At 54.4% G+C, this 21,626-nt stretch overlaps 1 protein-coding gene across 4 annotated transcripts in view; it reads right to left on the bottom strand.

Annotated features, from left to right (window-relative positions):
• Osbpl5 (oxysterol binding protein like 5) overlaps positions 1-21,626 on the bottom strand; it is a 73,144-nt gene that overhangs the window by 23,990 nt on the left and 27,528 nt on the right. For 2 of the 4 annotated variants that reach the window (XM_028871093.2, XM_028871102.2), the window contains exons 2-3: positions 3,390-3,546; positions 1,417-1,499 (exon numbers count right to left, since the gene is read on the bottom strand). In XM_028871093.2, coding sequence (XP_028726926.1) covers positions 1,417-1,499; positions 3,390-3,546 — 240 coding nt within the window. Of the gene's footprint in view, positions 1-1,416; positions 1,500-3,389; positions 3,547-13,476; positions 13,647-21,626 lie in introns of those variants that run through there. The other 2 variants (XM_037208800.1, XM_037208799.1) reach the window with 2 other exon arrangements.

Here is a 21,626-nt window from a genome sequence, read left to right as displayed (position 1 = left end):
ATCTCTACCACCCAGCTTTCCACCAGCCTGGGCTGAACCAGCTGTGCCTGTTCTAGACCAGAGAGGGAGGGGAGGCCTGCTGGGGGCCTGGGGCAGAGCACCTGCACACCAGAGTCCCCAGGTCACTCCTGTGTCCTCACGTGTACCAGGCCGCACGGGAACGCTGAGGAAATGGGAAGGCCCCCAGAACTGGGGATTTTGAAATCTTCCTGGAACTCTGTGGCCTATGAAAAATGACTTAAAAAGTGGAATTTGAGGGTTTGGAGGAGGTTGCTCAGTGGATAAAATAAAGCACATGCCACATAAGTGTGCAGGCTAGAGTCCGGATTCCTAGAAGCAAGCTATCTAAAAGTAAGACAGATGCTGTTACCACCTGCAATCCCATCAATTGAGAGCTAGAGACAGGGGATTCTGGGGCCAGCTGGCCAGCAAGACTAGTCAGAAATGCTTAGCTCTGGGTTCAGGGAGGGACCCTGCCTCAATAACTAGAGAAGGACACCTGATATCAACTTCAGGTCTCCACATGCATGCACATATACCTCCTATATCATGCAAACTCCACATAGCACACACATATACACATGTAATAAAATAAGATCAACTGTAATTTGGAACAACCTCCGAATGAAAGGAAGTATTTACAGACCACACATCTGAGAAGGGCAAAGGATTTGGAATATATATATAAAGAAGGTTTGCAACTTCATAAGAAAAAGACCAACAACCCAATCAGGAGGCAGGTGAAGGACTCAGCAGACATCCCCCAGGAGGACGCACATGATGCCACACAGATCTGAGTCAACACGGAAACCCAACCATACTGAGATGCCAATCAGGAAAGGCTACCGTCAGAAACAGAATAGAAACCATCAGTGCTGGCTGGGGAGAGCTGAGGGAGGGGCGACCCGTGACATGCTGGTGCTCACCATGAGCACAGGAGTTTGGCAGTTCTTCAAAACTGAAACAAAGACTGTTTTAGAAGTCCGTAGTTACCTTAGCACCTGGCGAGTACACAGAGGACTGTGGCCCAGACACATATGCACATGGGTGCCCACAGCAGCTGTTTACTACAGCTAATGAATGGAAATCACCAGGAAGTGGCCGCCCAGGGAACAGCACCGAGTGTGGAAGGAGAAATGGAGCAGGCCTAACAGCTTGGAGGGTCTCCCTAAGCAGAAAGACTTCCTTTCACGGGTACTTTCTGCTCCCCAAATAGTTCTGTCTGGCACACATCCCTTCTCGGGTCCCCTGGGCTATGCTAAGCTCCTAATACAACAAGAGAGACAGATGACTAAACCCCATGCCGCAAGGGTGTAGCCTGAGAGTTGAATATGGGGACCACAGGCTCAGCCAGCACCCCGCTGTCCCTCCAGCCAGGCTCCCTGCCTCCCAGTCCTCCCACAGGCAGGCTCTTACCGGTGGTACCTTTGTGGCAGAGCCTGGGGTCAGGGGCTCTTCATCTCTGGATGGTGATGGGCCATTGGACTCCATGTCCCTCCCTGGAAGACAGTGGGTAAGCAGGACTTCTCAGAAAGTGCTCTCAAGGCTGCCTGGGAGGGGCAGGAAGCCACTAGAGTGGTGTGGCCCCGAGAGGTAGAGTGAGCTTCAGTAAAGGGTCCCAGAGGCTCGGGCCAGGCCCTCACAACCACAGAGAGGAAACCACAGGGGAGGAGCTGGCGGAAACAAGGACAGCTGGGCCAGTGGGGTGTGACTTAGGCCCTTGGATCCCCAAGGAAGCATGGCACCCAGGTTCAGAGGCACACTGGTTCAAAACACAGGACTCTGGTAGTCCCGCAGTCTTGCTCCAGATTAGCTGAAGAGGTAGGTGGGAGGCTTGGCACCTGGACTCCTGCCCTGCCGCCCTGTACTCGGCAGCCTGAGGGAGAGAGATGATGGTGGGGTGGCCTGAAGCCAGCCATGGGTGTGATTTGGCTACTGTCAAATCACTGCCTGGGGGGAGGTAGGCCTGTGGTTTATAACAGAGGCCATGAGTCAGTGATGGAGTGAAACTCTTCCTGAAGCCACAGGCCAGGTAGGGCCGAGCTGGGCCATGGGGATAGTCTCTCCAGAAAAGCCAGGACAGTGACCTGAGGAAGTAGTTCTCCCCACCGGTCAGAGAGCAGTAGCCAGTCGAAGTCACCTAACATCCCAGTCTGGCACAGTGACTGAGCCCCAGGAGCGCCCACTCTCTGCCCATACCGTCCGTGACTCAGGCCTTGGTGACGGGGAGGCAGCTGTCTACTCTCACATGTGGGAAGATGCATCCTGGGTGGGGAGGGGCAATGCTCCAAGCACCCAAGAGGACAGAGGTGTCACATCGTGTCAGTGCCAACAGCCCAGCACGGGCTCTTCTCTTTGCTGCCATACGCATGCTGTCCACACCCCTGCTCCTGGGACCTGCCACCTCTTGCGTTCCTTGAGGAGGGCCTGGCGCCTCCCAGGCCTACCCTGCCCAGTCAGTTGTTCCACAGCTCAAGTCTCCAGAAACTGACTGAGGCTGCCTCTCCCCCTCTCCTCCCTCCCTCCCCACAGGGACCCACTCTTCCTCTTCCCCCTCTGCCTGTTCCTGCAGCAGAAGTGAATAAGAGCTTCGGCTTACATCCTGGGCATCCACATTCCTTGTATCCCAGTGACTCCCCACCCTGGGCCTCAGTTTCCCCTTCTGGTGGCTGAGATTGTTGATGGCATGACACTTAGCTCTCCTTCCCCATCATGACCTTCCGCCTGCCCCAAGAGAGGGCCTCTGTGTCTCTTCCTCACTCCGCATCCAGCAGAGGGAGATGGGAAAGGGAAGAGGGTGGGGGGAGGGCTGGAGTCCTCCAGAGCAGTGCCATCCCACCTCCCACTCCTTAGGGACTCCTAAAAGGAAGGGTTAGGTTCTCTAAGGCTAGCTGTCACCCACAGGGTAGAGAGGGCTTAGCTCAGACTCGGCTATGGGTTGACGGGCATGGAAGCCATAGGTCCAGCAGCCGTGAAAACATTCTTTGTGGTGGGGTCCACATTCCAGGACCCAGAACTCTATCCACAAGTGGCATGGAGGTAGCACGGACCAAAATGTTCCCTCCCAGGGTTTAGGACCTCTTGGAAGTGGGACACTGGTACTGATGTTGTACCCATTTTCTAAATGAGTAAACTGAGACCCAATAGCAGGTCTGTGGGCCCCTGGAACAGGACAGCAGGGCTGGGGTCAGGTGCCTGTCCCCATAACTGCCCTTTGCCATCCCTAAGTTAGTCCCTTGCCAGCAAACTCGGTCCTTCGGGGTACTGTGAACCCTTTGTGTGGCAGTCACTTTCACTGGCCATGACGGTACTGGAGGGGGTGGGACACTGGCGGAGCTGTCACAACTGCAGAGTCAGGAGGACCCCAGCTGCCCAAGGCCTGCACCAACCTGGGGTGATGGGACCAAGCTCATTTTCACAGCCCAGAAGCAGGTTCCGTGGGAGTTTCCGGGGGTCAGTCTTCTGTGGAGTAGAAGCTGGTGGACAGAGCGAGAAGCGGCGCCGGAGAAAGGCCTCCTCCTTCATGGCGTGGGTACTGGGGGGCTTCTGAAAGGAAGAAGAGGAGGGGCATGTGGTCAGGCCTCACCTGACGCCAGGGGGAGTGTTCAGGTGTACCCACAGAGAGTCAAGACAGGACAGACCAGGTGGCCCCAAAGTGTCAGGCACTAGGAGGAGGCTAGGGTGTTCCTGGGCCTGCTTGTTCCATCTTAGGACACGAGATTTGTGCCCCTGCCTGAGTGTCTCTGGTCTTATGTGGGTCCCTGGGCTCAAAGTTCTGGACAAGGTGAGAAGGTGCAGGTGTGCTCTGACAGGTTCATACCAGCCCAAGAGGTCACCTACCTGCTAGAGACAGCCCTGGGAACAGGAGAGGCCACAGAGGAGGAACCACAGCCAGCCACTCCCACGCTCTCGGCCACTACAATGTCTTCAGCAGATCACAGGCCCCCACAGCCTCACCCTAAACATGGCCTGCCAGCTGAGAACAGCTGATCAGCCACCTCCCAAGCATTTCCCTGTTGACGGAACAGAACCCATCCAATCTCCACTAGTCTTATGAGAAAATCACCTGACCAGCTTTCTGACCATCGACCAGCTTTCCCCCTTGTCCAGCTCTCTAGGGACATGGCCGGAGCCTCCATAGGTGGTCAATGGCTTCCCAAAGAGCCAGCTTTAGCCTCTCTTTTTCCAATGGCTTGATCCCAAATACACATAGCCTTTCCTGCTGGACTTGGGGACCAGGTGGGGGCTTCAGGAATGGGCAGGATATCTAGGGTGTCAATGGTCCCAGAGGTTTCTGTCCACACCTCAAAGCCCCTATGGCCCTTGCTTACTTTTTATTCAGCTAAGATTCCCAGACACCTGGGTTGTGCCAGGTCCATGGCAAGCCGGGCCCTTAGGGACCCACAGGAGGCAAGAGGGCCATCCCTGGCAACAATGATGAAGGGTGTTGACGTAGTTGGTTTGCCCTCCCTGGAGCTTCACTTTTTTTTTTTTAAACAGGGTTTCTCTGTGTAGTTTTGGTGCCTGTCCTGGATCTCACTCTGTAGACGGCGCTGGCCTCAAACTCACAGCGATCCGCCTGGCTCTGCCTCCTGAGTACTGGGATTAAAGGCGTGTGCCACCATCACCCAGTGAGCTTCACTTTCTTTTTTTTTTTTTTTTTTTTTTTTTTTTTTTTTCTGAGACAGGGTTTCTCTGTGTAGCTTTGCGCCTTTCCTGGAGCTCACTTGGTAGCCCAGGCTGGCCTCGAACTCACAGAGATCCGCCTGGCTCTGCCTCCCGAGTGCTGGGACTAAAGGCGTGCGCCACCAACGCCCGGCTGAGCTTCACTTTCTTTAGGGATTGAGTAACACAGGCTTGGGGCAGGGTTAACAGCTTACTCTCAGCTGACCCATCGGGCCATCTGCCCACCTGCAGGGAGTGTGGTCAGGGAAGGGTGTGTGTAAGTGACTAGAGGGACTCCTCAGAAAGTACACCCCATTGTTCACTCATGTACATACTATCCTGTCTTCCCCACTTCCCTCCTCACTTACCCATCAGTCCGTCCACCCTTCTCTCCCTCTAATCATCCATTACTCACCTACCTATCTATGTATCCATGTGTCATTCACCCATTCGATGTGTTCATGCATCATCCATCCATCCATCCACCCATGTATCCATGCATTCATCCATCCATGCATTCATCATGTATCCATGTATCCATGTATCCATCCATCCATCCATCCATGTATCCATGCATTCATCCATGTATCCATCCATCCATCCATCCATCCATCCATGTATCCATCCATCCATGTATCCATGCATTCATCCATGTATCCATCCATCCATCCATCTATCCATCCATGTACCCATCCATGCATTCATCCACCCTCTCATCTACTTATCTACCACCATCCACCCTCTCATTCTCTCTTCTTCGCTCCCTCTATCTTTCCAGTCAGTCAGCTGACCAGCCTGCTTTCCACTTCCTTCTCATTCACCCTACACTCAGACACACGAGGTGGGAGGGGCAATGACTACCCTGCCAGCATGAACAGACACCCCGCCCCTGCAGCCCCAGTACAATTCAGGTATACACCAGGAGCCAAGGGTTCTAAGCTGACGCCTACAGGCCAGTGGTGGCCCAGCAGCTTCCTACGGCCTGCTCAGCAGGAGGCTTCAGCTCTGCAGAGCTACCCCCGGTCCCAAGATCTGCCCACCTTGCGCCGCTGGCCCTTGTTCTCCACTCCTTTAGCCTATTGGGCTCCAGTCCTGACAAATGCTGAGCTCAAGCCTGCTGAGGGACCTCTGCAGGGCTCTGCTCTGCTCCCTCCGTGTCCCCACCCCTATTGCACAGGCTGGGTTTTGTCACATTCCACTCAGAAGAGCGTCCTCTGCGTGACCACTCTTTGGCTGTACTATGCACATTCTCTGCATAGCACTGGCGGCTCCTAGACACCCTCCCTGGCATTCTTTACTGTTAAAACTCTCGGGCAGGAGAGATGACTCAGTTGATTAAAAAAACAAAACAAAACAGTTGTTAGACAAGCAAGAGGGCCCAAGCTCAGTCCTCAGAACCTGTAACCCCAGTGCTGGGGGGGGCGGGGCGCAGAGGCATGTGGATCCCTGAGACTGGCTGGTCAGCCCGCCCATCTATCAGGCCCCAAGCTAGTGAGAGACCCTGCCTCAACAATCAAGGTGGGGGGCTGGAGAGATGGCTCAGAGGTTCAGAGCACTGGCTGCTCTTCCAGAGGACCTGAGTTCAATTCCCAGCAACCACATGGTGGCTCACAACCATCTACAATGAGACCTGGTGTCCTCTTCTGGCCTGCAGGCTGAACACTCACTGTATACATAATGAATAAATAAAATCTTAAAAAAAAAAATCAAGGCAGACGGCTCTGAGAAACTGCACCTGAGGTGCATACACATACACACACAGGTAGAACCTATGCTTAAAGGTGCATTCCCTCTGGTTCCGTCTTGCCCACCATGGGATCCCACTACCCGGGGCAGCAACAAGTGAGGGTGGTCCTGAGTGGGGACCTAGGGATGTGGGGCTATAAATGATGCTGGCTGAAAGTGCCAGAGTAAAGCTGGGCTCCCTGGACAAGCGTGCCTCCTACGCTGGGCCCACCAAGCCTCCAGCTCAGGGAGGAGGTTTAGAGAGGTGACCAAGGCCTGCTGTCCACAGTAACCGTCAAAGTCACTCCTAGCTAGCGGCTAGGTGGAAGGGGCAGAGTCTGTAGAGTGCTTGGAATGGCTGAGGAATGGCGTGGGAGGCGGAGAGCATCCCACATACAGAGGGCCAAGCTGGGGCCTGCCAGTCTGCACTGGCCCAATGTGCAACAGAAGTTCTCTGTTGGCAGGTCCTGGGAGCTCAACTCCCATGTATGCCCACCCATGAGAGCTTCAGGAGAGGAAGGGGACCAGAAAGAAGAGAGGAGGTAGAAGGAAGCAGGGAAGGAAGGAAGAATGGATGAGGAAATGGAATGCGGGCTGCAGCTGAGTGACTCAGGAGGACTGTGTTGCCCACCTGTGGCCCATGTGGCCTAACTGGGAGGTCTCCCGGGCCTTGACTCTTAATATCAAGGTCCAGCCAGACTCTCTAGCTCCTGAATTCTGCTTACCCAAGGCCACTAGAAGCCAAAGTGTGCTTACCCAACTATCCTCTGTGACCAAAGCCAGCAATGCCGCCTTTCAGACCTCATAGCTACTCAATGCCATCTGAACACAGCTGGTCCTTGCCCACAGTTTCCAAAGCCCTCCCTGCTGCAGACGATGCCATTTCTATGTTTAGTCTTCCTCTTGCCCTCATGATCCTGAAGTCCAAGTACACGAGGGAGCCCTGTGGGACCTGAGAAGAAAGAACCCAAGGCAAGCATACAACATACCCGCTCGTGCTTGGGTTCATGGGGTGGAGGTCTAGGGTGGTGCCATTTCTGCCCAGGAGGGACCTAGCCTAGAGACCCTGATCCCCTGAGGTGGGATCACACAGAAGGCCAGGCCATGAGGCAGAGGACAGAGCTGGGGCTGGGGAATGGAGTGATAAGCACATATCGCCAGCATCACCCAGTTCTGGCCCAGGCCTTGGAAGAGAAGTTTTTGCAGGACAGGAACACAAGAAATCCCAACAGATCAAGGGAAGGCTGGGGAGCCTTCCCCTTGCATAGTCTAAGCCAATCACCTCCAGAGTTAAGGCCAGAACCCCTGACTATGCAGTAAGGTGTGGTCCTGGTAGGCTTATTGGACAGGCAGGAGTGGAACCCACCACCCAGCACCCCTGCTTTGGGAATGAAAGCTTTAACACAGCTTGGGGTACCCCTTGTGACTACTACAAACTGCCTGTGTTCAGTGTCAGCCAGACCCACTCTTTAGGCTACAGAGGCTGCAGACGAAGCATGGCCACCTGTCTTCCTCCTGCTGGTTCTGACAGAGTGGCTCTGGCCTGGCCATCCAGCCAACCTTCTCTTTGCTCTGACTGTATTAGAGACCACAGACAGTAGGGACATACAGCCTTCAGAAAGGGGCATTTTGAACTTGGCTTCAGAGCAGAGACATGTGACTCTTAGAATGACAATGTTCTGAGTAGAGAGGATGGGCTGGACATGTCTGGAACTTTGTGATTTGATGGGAGTACGAGAGGGATGGGGTGGGGATTGGGGTGGGCTCCTGACCCACAGGGACAGTGTGGGTATCATGATGCCCAGGCAGGGCCTGCTTGCTGGCAGAGCTCATGGAAACGGGGGTGAGGGTGAGCCTGCAGGCTCTGCTCTGAGTGTTGCTAGTCTAGGGGCAGGTAGGAGAGGAGAAGGGGAGCCACCATATCCACCCCAGTTGGTCCATGGCCTTTCTTCTCTCCACCCAGGTAGCTGAGGTGTGCCTCTGCCTCCCCAGGGACTCTTCTCCTTCCTTAGAGAATTAGCTCTTCCATAGACTGTTTCCTCGGGCTGCCCATGTTTTCCTACAGTCGGTATGGGATCTGTGCTATGTCATATTGGGCTTGTGTGAGGGGCTCATTCTCAGCTCATCCGACCCCTCAAGCTCTGCTGTGCTCCATGGGCTAGGTAGACACATGGCTAATGTACTTCTGCAGAGAATTAGCTCATGGTGGAAACTGGGCTCAGGAGAAGCTGGAGTTGCTAACTCTCTGGAAGGCTCCTGAAGGGCTCTAGCAGGTCATCAGACCCATCCCTGAGGCTGTGGGAAGTGACCCCTCTTGCAGCTCTTCTGGGTAAAGCAGTGGCTGCCCAGCCAGAACAGGGATAGACACACACCCCTGAGACCCGGACCACCTGTTCCAGATGCTTTCTGGATCCCCCCCCCCATCAGTACCCAGGGCTGATGGGCATGGGGCTCTGGGACCTTGGTGTCATGACAGTGTCCATAGCTCCCACTGTGCTGCTGGGGCCATGGTCGAGGTACATCCATGTAGCTGGGCCTAGGAGCAGCAGGGGCTCGGACAGCTGACTGGTGGCTCCCACTCATGCCTAAGAGCCACCGTGTGGCTATCTTCCCTTGACCGTAGGTCCTCCTTGTCCCTTTTCTTAGAAAGTCTACTCTCTCCTGCCCAGCTGAGGGTCAACGGCCACCTAGGAGTCAGGAAGGTGGCTGGGCAAGGATAAGGGTAGGAGGCAGCTCCCACTCTTACCTTGGCCCTGCCCTCCACACGGGCTCAGACTCAATTTCCCATCTAGAGTACAGAAGCCTGTCTTGGTATCAGGGGTGATGCTGCCTTCCAGAGCAGACAAGGTGGAGGCCATTGTGGTCCCTGCTCCATCAAAGTGTCCACACTTTCCCTGTGGACAAAGGTCTGGAAAATGGGAAATGACCCCTGCCAGCTGGGACACCTCCTACAGTGGGGTCACCACCACCTAAGCCATCCACTTAATGAGACTACTCCTCCATCTGAGACACTCAATCCCCACCCAATGAGGACATCCCTCCCAGCTGGGTCACCCCACCATGAAAGAGCCAGTTCACTGCCCTCCAGCTGCCTTCCAAGCAGCAATCTGGCCTCCAAGGCACCACTCCCTCCACCGCTGACAGACGCCCACCTTCAGCCCAAACAATGGGATCTTTGTGGAGAAAGGTCAAGGCCACACAGGAGGAGGCACAGATCTGTAATCTGGGCCCAGGCTCGCCTGAGCCTCAGAGAAGGGATCAACGAAGTCTTCCATTCCCAGACTCCCTTCGCATTCCACCTGCGAGGGGATCGGGCAGTTCTGACCTGAGTCCTCTTTGCAGAGGACTGGGGACCACGAGAAGGACCCAGCGCCACGGCTGTGTGGCCTCAGCTGGCCACATTCATTTTGCAGCTATGTGTAGAGTCTTTCTCTGAGTGGGGCCTCGGGGTACCTGCAGCAGCCAAGTGCTCTCCCATGACTGGCACTATGGTCTCTGGTTAGCTTCTTCACCCACAACCTCCAGGGAGCTGCTGGAGGGAGGCAGGCCAGGGTCCCTAGAGAGAGGTAAGGCTCCAGCTGCTGGAGCTCTTTATTATGGGTGGAGGCCTCCATCTCTGTGTATGTGCTGATGCTTCTGTCTGAATTTGGAGTCTCATTAAAGCTTATTGGGGGGGTGGGGGTTCAAATCCTTGAAACCAGCTCAGAGGTGAAGGACCATGGCTTCCAAGCTCAGCTCTTCGCATGGTCATTGGAGAACTGACAGACTACAGAATGATAGCAGCTACCACTTAAAGGACCTGTCCTCACCATGTCCTGCCAAGTAAGTCCCTGTTGGTCCCATCCAACTGAGAGAAGGCTTTGATTTTGGACACAAACCGCAATTGGAGCGATGCTCTCAGGGGCCATGCAAGCTGGCATGGGGGACTCTGGCGGATGAGAGGAAGGACAGGGGACAGTGCAGCCAGGGAGAAGGACCTACCAGGGGTCAAGAAGTCTGCCCCACTTTCAAGCCAGACTCACCTGAGCCTCCACACCCAGATACAAAAGAGATGGGAGGAGGGCCAGGCTTCCCAGGGACAGGCAGACACACTTCTGGGAAAAGCTCCACTGTAGAGTCACGGGCCGGCCCTGTGCCAAACGGGCATACCTGAGGGGCTCTCAGAAGGGGTGTGGTGTTACAGACACACCCCTCAGCTTAGCTCTCCCACTCTAGTGCCCAGCATACCATCCCCAGTGGGATGGCTCTGCAGGTCATCATCTACCCTGGGTGGGGACTGATGGAGCGACAGGCAGCTGCCACTAGGTCACCCAGCAGGAAAGCTGGGTGAGTGCTGCCAGGAATTGTTTGCTTACCTGGTCTAGCCACTCACTCTCCCTGTGTAGGCTGGACTACCTGGATGGACCACAAGAAGACTGGAGGAGACAAGGTAGCCACGGTCTCTCTTGCTTCCTCTCTAGTAGCACCAGGGACCTGAGGTCCAAAGGGCGGAAACTGACGGTGCTGGTTTTGAGAGGCCTGGACACTGCCCAGACACCCCCAGTGTCTTCTCTCCCACTGCTCACCCCACCCCCACTGGGGACTCCTGCCTTGGGGAGGCCCATGTTTCCTGGATATGGTGGGCCCGCCAGGACTCTGGACATGGCTTCTGCCCCCTCAATCAGAAAGAAGGGTACTAAGGACCCAGCATGCCATGATCTCTAAGACGGTAGGTGATCTGGCTGTCTGTGTGAGGCTGGTGTCGGAGACCAAAGAGATCACCAGAGAGGTGCCTCTGCTGCCTGCTGCCCCCATACCAGCCCTACCATGTGATCTGTGGGTGCCCAGCTGCCTCGCATATCTAGGAGTTGCTACTACTTGTGGGGTGTAACAAAGCTGGGACTGGCCCAGTACCGGAAAGCAAGGTGGGGTGAGGGTCTCTTCACACGGCTATGCACGGCGGCAGCTGGTCCTGTGGCAGGGTCACAAAGTGTACTGACCTTGGAATGTGGTACCTGCCAGAAGGCCCTAGATCAAGTGACCACTGGAGGCAGACACCCTTCTTCAGCTCTGCCTGCTGAGTGTCAAGGGTCACAGATGTGGGACCTTGGAAGTGTTGTGAGGAGGCTAGCCCAAGGTCAAACACTGAACAGCACCCACATCAGATGTGACCACTCAGGCCCTAGGGAGACTTGGGGGACAGGGCCGGTGGATACCATGTGGTAACCAAGTTCTAGTCTTGTTCTAGTCCTAGCTCTGGATCAGGCCAGGGAGGCTTGTACCGTATACCACAGGATATCCCAAGGTTACCCTCCATCCTCCCGTGTCCTCTGGTGCTGAGAGGCATCCTGGCTTGAGAGGGCTGAGGAAAGACTCACGTAGTTGCGCATCTGGGCTGCAGTGGGATTTACAATCAAGAACCAACTATTCAAAAGGCACCAGATGAACTCCCAAAGACACACTCCTCTGGGTTCCGCCATGCAGCAGCTCCCTCCTTTGTGTGGTTACAGGTACTTCATGTTGGCCTGGTCCTAGCTTGGGGCAAACCGTCCTCTCCACTTCCCCTTGACACCCTCCTCTTCAAGAAATAAGGTTCTAGATCTGGGGAGCAAGGAGCCTCTCCCCCAGATGTAATGAGCAATGGCTTCCTCACTTGCTGGAGGGGTAAACTGAGCCCCCTGATCCCAATAGCTATTAGCCTTGCATAAATGTCCCTGAGCCAAGTTGGAGTGTGACTCCTCCCTACCTCAGGGGCCCCTGCCCACCTGGGCTTCCTCTCACCTGGGCGTGGTCAGAGTTCTGGCTTCCTCCATGAAGTGCTTCCGACCCACCCCCCCATGTCCTTCTGCCCAAATTTGCGGGGCCAGCCACACAGCCCCCTCTGCTGTACACTCCATGGGAGGCTTCCAGAAGGGCCTGGTCATTCTTACCAGAGACATGGAGTGGACACAGGACCAGGGAACTTCACCACAGCTTGGGTTGGCAGGGGGAGGGGCTACACCATGAAAGGTGAAATGCCCACAGGGCAAAGCCGTCTCTGTGCACCTAGGTTTGGCAAGTTCAGTCTCATCAACATCGCTTTCGAGAGCCACCCCTGCACGCCTGCCCTTGCTTGCTGATTATGGCAGATGCCAGGCAGGCAGCAGGGCCCCTCCCTTTCTCTACCTCCCCATTGCCCCGGCAGGAGTCTGGGCGCTTGAAGCAATAAAGACCCTGAAGATTTAGAGATGGCTCAGGAGTTAAAGTATTCACCACGGAAGCATGAGGACCAGAGTTTGAGTCCCCAGAAACCCATGTAAAAGCCAGATGGGTGTGGTATCCCACCTGTAATTCCAGCTTCAGAAGGCAGAGACGGATTCCCAGGGCAAGCCATGGAAATGTAAGACTAGCCATGCCCACCAGCTCTGGGTTTGACTGAGACCTTCCCTCAAAATAAATAAATAAATACATACATAATTAAATAAATAATTAAATAAATAAAAAACAGGTGGAAGAGCAATCAAGGGCGATTCCTGACCTCAGCCTCAGGCTTCCACAATAAGTGTACATATACACATATTCACATGTACCCCACACATGTGGAAAAACATACATGCACACATGCATAACACACATAAAATAGGGGGGAAAAAGAAGAAGAAAGGGGAGAAGGGCCCAGAGGCTTCTAGCACTCTCTTCTGCCTTCTCTCCATTGGACAGATGTGTTAACTAAGGCACAAGCAAGCACAGAATCACACAGGGCCATGTGGCTGGTCGGTGCAGGGCAGGCATCACCGGCCCCCACACCCTCTCTGGTGACTGCCAGCATCTGTGGGGACCACCAGACCAGGATGGCCCAAGAGAAGAGCTTTGGCCGCAGACACCTGGGGGCCCATCTCCTTCCTTGCCCTGCTCTGCTCCCTCCAAGAACCCAGGACCCCTCTCCACTTGGTGCTTAGGGGACCCTACTCACAACCCTTCCTCAGGCTTGACTCCACGTGGTTAGCTCCTTTCCATTTTACATACAGGGAAACTGAGGCACGGGGGGAAAAAGAAGTCAACTGATTCCTACAGTTTGATTCTGGGCTGGGGCACCCCTGCTCTGCCAGCCCCAACTGCAGTACTCACCAGGGTCTCACGAGGCTGTGGAGGCCTCAGTCCTCAGCCTCTTCTAATCACCTCAGTTACTGGCTGGCAGCCTGGTGGGGCTGCTGCTGGGACCCAAGCAAGAGAGGTAGGTGCAGGAGGGTGACTTCCTCAGGGACCCTTGTGGATGAGCAGTTGTGACAATCCTGGTCCCCATACCCTATGCAGTGGGTTATAACCTTAGCTGGCCCCTCCCTGTGCTTTGTGGGGAAACTGGTTCTGTCAGTCAGGTGAAAGCTACAAACAGTGAGAGCTACAGGCAGTTCTGACAGGTGGGTGGGGCCCAGCACTGCCAGGTGCCATTCTCCACCACACCCACCAAGACAGGGATGGTGTTTGTGTGAGGGGTGACCAGCCCGCAGGCCTTGGTTCTGCTTTGTCTATTCACAGGACTCTGAACCCACTCCCCACCCTCAAAGGCCCACAGGTGGGTGCAACGGTTTTTCAGGTGGAAGAATGGTCTGACCACAGGGCCTGCCCTGTCCACTCTGGACTATCTCCATGGATGGCTCAGCATGCTCCCGGGCAGGGGTTCCAGCGACCACTGTGCAGCCGCCCTTCCTCCGTCTTCTTAGCCCAGTTCCACCCTCTCCTCTTCTTCCTTGTCAGAACCACCGGAAGTCCTAAGGCAGCCCCTCCCACAGATACTGTTACTCAGATGGATCAGGGCAAAGATTACTCCCTCCTCACCACAAGGACACATCATTGGTCATTCCATTACCCACCCCAGGGACCATGGCCTGACTCTTCCTCTCTTGAGCAGAGACCCTGGAGGGGCAGAAAGACAGACCACTTAAACCACGAGGGACACCCAGTCCTCTGCCATGACTGGCCAGTTGCACTGAGACACAGAGGGTCCAGAGACCACCCCTCCCCGGCAGTGGTCCCAAGTCCCCAGAGCTATTAGGGCTAAGAAATGATTCCAGAGGAGAAGTGAGAAAGCCTGTCTCGTCCTTAACGTTCCCAGGCCTAAATTTGGATCTGCACACTGGCATACTGGTCACACTCTGAAAACGACAAGTTCTAAACCAGAAGAACGGCCGCCAGACCTCGCGAGCAGCAGGTGACGGGTGAAAAGAGAGAGACGCTTGCAGGCTGCGTTGCAGAGACCATGATAGGCCCCTGGTCACACCACCCTCTCAACCCCTCCCATCCCCAGTAGTTTCGCGTACACACGCCTCTGAAGTCTGATGCTGTAGCCCACTATCCCTGGCTTTGGGGACCCTTCCTCAGGAGCTGAAGCCTTCTAGTCACACTACACCCAGGCCCTCAGCCTCCTACTGATGGAAGACAGTTGGTGGGGGCAGGGCCTTCCTTGGCCTTGACATCAGCTTCCCCAAGAGGGGGTGCATGCCTCCCTGGGGCAGCTTTGGCAAAGGACCACAGAAAATGACTTAAAGGTTTATTTGCTTATGAAGCTCTGGAGGCCCCAAATCCAAAATCAAGGAATCAGCTGAATCACAGTACCCTCAAGGACTCCAGGAGAGGGACCTGCCTGCCTTTGCACCTTCTGGGCACCCCAGGCGTCTCCTAGCTTCTAGGTGCATCTTTTGACAACTCATTGGTTCTCCATTCTCCCCCAAATCCAGGCTGATCTCCACTAAGACCCTCATTTACCCATGTAAAGACCCTACACCAAGTGAGATCACCTTCACAGACACCTGGGATGAGGGCTTGGCATATTTGGGGGGAATATGACCTTACATCCGATAAGGAAGTTCTGGGGCACGGGACCTGGTGGAGTCCTTGGGGTGAGGGGTCAGCTCCTCACCCTGCCCCCACCCTTGGGAGGGAACGCTGGCTGAAAGGAGGCCAGCTGGGGGTTAAGCCTAGAAAAAACACCTTTGTAGAGCCAACACCAACCAAGTCCTGTAAGGAGTGAGCCATGCAGGGGCTGCGGGAGAACAGGATCAAAGGAGCTAGAGGCCAGGGGGTGCTAGGGGAGACTCGGGCAGGGGGTGCTGGGGGAGATGGAGCCTAGGTTTCTACTGCCATGCTCCCCATTTCTCTTCCACTATTATGCCAAGCACTTGCTTCTGTTTCTCTCAGGACGGCAGTGAGAGGGCTCTGCTGCTGTGGTCAGGGCAGGGGAGCTGCATGGCTGTGAGAAGCAATCGAGGCAGCTTCCTCCACAGAAAGCCAATGAAGACCTGGTCTCCGGAATAGACTCCTGGGTCCCCAGGGAGCAGACAGTGCAGTTTGATTTTCCTTGTTTGGATGAGGGCTTTCGGAAGATTTTTTTTTTTCGTCCCAAGTAAACCTGCTGATGCAATGGTTGCTGTTTCCTCCCAGGTTCCTCTGGGGCAGAGGATCAGACTAAGTGTCTCCGAGCTTAGGAGGGGCCCAGGAGGCCGTTGATAGGTAAGCAATGATCCAGGCCCCCAGAGCATATCCAACATGGCCAGGCTGGCCACTTAACACAGGAGTGTGGGTCCGGAGGGACGAGCTCAGGTCTCCCTCCAGGACAAGACAGTGTGGCATGCTGAGGTTCAAGGCCTGTGCCCAACAAGGCAGAGTACAAGATCCCTCAGGCTACCTCTCCTCCTGGGGACATCTCCCCATCAGTCACACTAGCTTTCCTTCCCAGCTCCTCACCCACTGCCTGGGCAGCCTAGATCTTGCTCCTTTGAGTCTTCACTGCTCTTATCAGTAAATAAGATAGCACTTCAGTAAATAAGATAGCACTTTCCCAGCCCAGTCCCCAGCCCAAGGGCTGGGAGGACTGACTGTGGCCATGGACTGACCGTGGTGATGGACTAATGATTATGGCGATGGACTGGCTGTGGCCATGGACTGACTGTGGCCATGGACTCATTGTGGCGATGGACTGACTGTGGCCATGGACTGACCACGGTGATGGACTAATGATTATGGCGATGGACTAGCTGTGGCCATGGACTGATTGTGGCCATGGACTCATTGTGGCGATGGACTGACTGTGGTCATGGACTGACCACGGTGATGGACTAATGATTATGGCGATGGACTGGCTGTGGCCATGGACTGACTGTGGCCATGGACTGGCTGTGGCGATGGACTGACTGTGGCCATGGACTGACCGCGGCGATGGACTGACTGTGGCCATGGACTGACCGCGGCGATGGACTGACTGTGGCCATGGACTGGCCACGGCGATGGACTGACTGTGGCCATGGACTGACCGCGGCGATGGACTGACCGTGGTGATGAGTCATGTCACTTCCGCAGCACTGTTCTAGGTCCCGGAACCCACCCACTTTCTCCACCAATTCCACCAGCTGGGCTGCAGTGCTGGCTCTTCTTTCGTTTCCCTCAGTCTCAGGAGCTCTTGAGCACTGCCTAAGGGTATAGAAAGAGACTTTTGCCCCGCCCCCACCCCAAATGTACATCTAAGTCCTAATCCAAGAGTATGGTGTCTTCGGGAATAAGGTGTTTGTAGAGGTAACCAGTTAAGAGGTCACCAGAAGAACTGGGGTCCTTTAGTGACAGAATGGAGACACAGACACAGAGGAGAGGGTGACTGGAAGATGCAGAAGGGCCTGGAGAGTTGTGGCCACAGCTTAGTGGCCCTGGGTCTCCAGAAGCTAAGGAAGTAGGACGGTCCCTCCCTGATGGTCCACAGAGGCAGCCCGCCCCTGTCCCCACCCCGAGGAAAGACTACACAAGAAGGAATTTCTATTGTCTTGATATCCAGTGTCTGGTCCTCTGAGGCGGTGGCTCAGGATGACGACATACCAGGTGGGGGAACCCTGGCTGAAGGGAGTGGACACTCCCCACCCCCAGTGTGTGGCATTAGAAGCCTCCGCTCCCAGCAACACAAAGGCCTTAGAAAAGCCACTGCTGTGCAAGGTGACCCACCCCTGCACTCAAATCCAGGTGTACGGCCTGCCCCATCTCAGGGGCTCCCCAACAGCCCCTAGCCTCTCCCCACAAAGAAAAGCAGGCTAGAGGCGAGTTCTTATTCTGATTCCCTACTTAGCACTAGACTGGATCTCCTGCTCCTCTTGGATCCACTGCTGCACACCTGCCTGGCATAACCCAGGAGGGAAACCAATATGCCTTAGAGAGCTGGTGCTGGTGCTGCAGGTGCCGTCCCATGCCCAGGAGTCGGGTAGTTCTCAGGTGGCATGGCACACTGAGATGGCTGAGTTCCTAGCGGTCAGGATGCAGACCGTTCTCTCCCAGTTCCCACAGGCGGGGCCCCTGGCCTGGTCAGCTCCTGGCTCCTGCCCACTCCTGGGGAAAGGCTCACACCCCGAGCTCCCAGAACCAGCCCCTGAAGTCCCTCTTTACTCCCTGCCAGACTAGATGTGTTCCTGTCACCTGCATTTCCCGATGACGCTGGCAGCTTGGGTGGCCTCACCCAGCCCCGTCAGGGAAGCATGAGACCTGCCCTTGATGCTCTTCTAGTCTCTTGGTGCCGTCAAGGAAAAAGGGTCTGGCTCTCAGGCCCCCAACCCTGCTCCCACCTCATCTGTTAGAGACAGTGGTCCTGACAAAGCCCATGGTGGATGAGCTAAGTTCAGGAGGCTGTTCCAGTGCCTAGGAGTGTTTGGGGCTAGCCTGGACTACATGGTTAAAAAAAATGACAAAACAACTCTTAAAAATTATAAGAAAAAGAAAAGAAAAGAAAAAAGATAGTAAAGCATCCAGTGGCTACAGTATAGATAGGCATACTGTTCCTGAATGTGATTTAATTAGCTATGTGGCACACAAGATGCTAGCCAAGTGCAAGGGCACATACTTGTACTTAGAAAGCTGAGGCAGGAGGATCCTGAGTTTGAGGCTAGCCTGGGCTAGACAGTGAGACCTAAGTGGTTGGACCACCTTGGACTACCCCTTCATGAGCAGGACTCAGTAGCAACGTGTGGTCCTCCCAGGTTAACACATACTGTTCAGCCACATTCCTCCATGGCTTCCTCACCCTAGACAGGTCCCTAGGGCCTCCAGTGCAGCCCATCTCAATACTGTGGCTAAGCAGGTGTTCCCTTCCTCCCTCACGGCTCCACGTGTGTCCCTCAGGAAGCTGCAGTGCTCAGTCTAAGGGGACAACCTTCCCTGAATAGAGAAGGCTAGGTCTTGGGCCAAGACGCCCCTGCTAGAACCCCCAAACAAGCTCTCAAGACTTGCTCACATTTCTAACACCACCGTTTATCTGGTTTCCCAGGCAACAGTGGACTTAGTCCCTCCCACAGGAAGTTTAAGGAGTTTGGAGCAGCCGCATAGGCACAATTGTAGAACACTGTAGCATCTCCATAGAGTCTAGTATATCACTGTGTGGGAGATGCTACACTGTGCAGGTTCCAACCCCAGCCCTGTGTGGGGTGGTGACCTGGGGAAGTTCTTGTCACCTCTGAGCCTCAGTGTCCCCATCTGTAAAAGGAGATGACAACAGTGTCTACTGCCTAGAGTTATTTTAAGCATGAGCAGAGATTAGTCACAAAAAGGCCTACAGGGCAGGGGGATATGCTGTTGGCAGTGTTTACGTGGCATGCATGAAGCCTGGGTTCCATCCCCAGCACCTCATAAACCAAGTGTGGTGCTACATGCCTGCAGTCCCAGCACTCAGGAGCTGGGATGTGGGAGTCCACAGAGGTTTCCTACTGAGATCTGAGCTCGCTTTACCAGGCCTGTATAAGAGGATGATTGGACCACGGGCCTGGGTACCAGGTGTTTGGAAGGGTCTACACTTGGCTGTATCTAGCAAGGGGGAGTTCTTTTGCCTCACCCTGTGGCATTGTTATAAAAAGCCCTTAGCCGGGCGGTGGTGGCGCATGCCTTTAATCCCAGCACTCGGGAGGCAGAGCCAGGCGGATCTCTGTGAGTTCGAGGCCAGCCTGTACTACCAAGTGAGTTCCAGGAAAAGGCGCAAAGCTACACACAGAAACCCTGTCTCGAAAAACCTAAAAAAAAAAAAAAAAAAGAAAAATTAAAAAAAAAAAAAAAAAAAGTCCTTTTGAATAAAGTTCTAGGCTGGTAGATTTTGATCCAGGTCCTCCCGAAGCTATCCTGTGTTTCTGTCTTTCCTCTCGTCAACTAGGTCTCTCTTTCTACCTGATATTTTCTTATCCCTCCCTTCTCAAGAGTACCCTGGAAGAAGTGGAGGAAGGTCCCCCACAGTAGGAACAGGAGATCAGCAGTTAATAGTTATCTTCAGCTATATAGTAATTTTGAGGCCAACCTGGGCTACCCAGGACCCTATCTCAAAACACATTTTTAAAAAGTAAATAATTTTTTAAAAAAGCCCAAAGGGCCTACAAAATGGCCCTAGTCATAAAAGGTGGGTCTGTTGGTTTTTCGAGACAGGGTTTCTCTGTGTAGCTTTGCGCCTTTCCTGGAGCTCACTTGGTAGCCCAGGCTGGCCTCGAACTCACAGAGATCCGCCTGGCTCTGCCTCCCGAGTGCTGGGATTAAAGGCGTGCGCCACCAACGCCCGGCTGTGGGTTGTTTCTTTATTTCTTTAATTTTCTTATTATGTAGTTAGCCTTGGGTGGCCTGGAAGTCCATATGCAGACTAGGCTGGCCTTGAACTCACAAAGATCTCCTTGCCTCTCTCAGCCTCCTCAGTACTGGGACTAAAGGTGTATGCCACCACACTCCACAAGAAGAGGGTTGTTCCTCATGTGCACCTAAGTTTACAAGGAACTGAGTACATGGTGCCTTTACATCAATCTACTTCGACTGAGCATGGAAGAGAGTTCAAACCTTGGATCCCAGTAGGGCTAGCAGTGTGATCTGGGGGGAAAAAAAGTCCCAGTGCCCCGAAGAAGCTCCTAGGGTCTACAGTGGCTGATGACAAACACGAGCATCCTCACTGGGATGAGGATCCAGGGACGATGAACAAGCACTATCAGTGGGTACAGGCGCCTGCTGGAGGTACATGGCTTGTTCCCCGCACAGGCAAGGTTTGCAAATAAATGGGAAAACAGACACAGGTTAAAAATAACGCTCGGGGTGAGGGTGGTTATTTGTGTGCGGTCATTCATTAAACTGCAGTTTACACCAAGGGGAAGCTCAGGCTGCCGGGAGACACAGACCCAAGTTGGGAAAATTCCCGAATGATCCACGTGGCCAGGCCACAAGGGATGGGCAGTTGTCCACCGTGGCTGCCTGGGAGGAGCCTCCAACTTTCCCCTTACACTGCACTGGAGTTCTGAGCTTCTGAGAGCACAGACTCTGGCCGCAGGAAGTCCTAGGCTGACTCCCTCCTCTTCCATATGCAACATCCGCAGGAGCACCAGGGCTCCGGAAGCCTCAACTGCCCACGGGTGCGAAGGACACTCTCCCAAGGTCTACAGACAGTGCCTGATGAGGGAAACACAGGGAACCCAGGGAAGACCCCAGACCCCTCATTGCCAGTGAAGGGCCTTAGGGGTATGTGACCTCCTGACACAGAGATTACTTAGGAAAGGCATAGCACTAATGGCCCTCTGGCCTTTGGATCCTGGCCTGGGAATCTATGATTGATGGGGGAAGTCAGCCCTGTGGTGGAAATGACCAGTGAGAGACAGGACATGACCATGGAGCCTCACTGGCCCTGTACATGGGACAGCCTGTCCAACACACTTCTTGCTTGCTCTTCCGGGGTGAGTCCTGAGTAGTTAATGCTTGGGTCACCTAAAGCTTGGCCTGTGGCCAGCTGAGCCTAGGCTTTCTGGGCAGACATAAAACAGCCACAGTTTGAGCAGGTAAATGCCAAGAACATTTATGCTATGTGTCGATGGGTACAGATGGGTTGATGGGCTATAATCACGCCACAGCACATGGGCAAGGCAATGTGGCACCACAGGAGGCCACAGCAGTGGGCTCTGTGCTATCTCTGGCTCCACATGGACCCTGTAGTCCATCAGGCAGACTGGCCTCTTCTGGATTCTCAGGGCCTCAGGGAAGGTCGGGCCAATTTTTTGGTTTTTAATTAACAAAATGTATTGGCCAATTAGAAATGCTGGAGGGCCTGGCCAGCATCTGTGAGAACAAGCTTTTATTCTGCAAGCTGGGGGTGGGGGTGGTGGTGGTGGCATGCTCCCTCTAAAACCCTCTCTCTAAATGGATAAGAGAAATTGGAGTCTTCTTGGACAATAGATGGATGTGGTAAGTGGAGCCCCCAGGGCCAGGAGAGTCAGGAATGAATGCCCTTAGCTGGAAAGTAACCA

This window comes from Peromyscus leucopus, chromosome 1, assembly GCF_004664715.2.
Source record: "Peromyscus leucopus breed LL Stock chromosome 1, UCI_PerLeu_2.1, whole genome shotgun sequence".
Lineage (NCBI taxonomy): Eukaryota > Metazoa > Chordata > Mammalia > Rodentia > Cricetidae > Peromyscus > Peromyscus leucopus.
The sequence above is the reverse complement of the archived record's forward strand: the minus strand, read 5'-3'. Positions and strand labels throughout refer to the sequence as shown.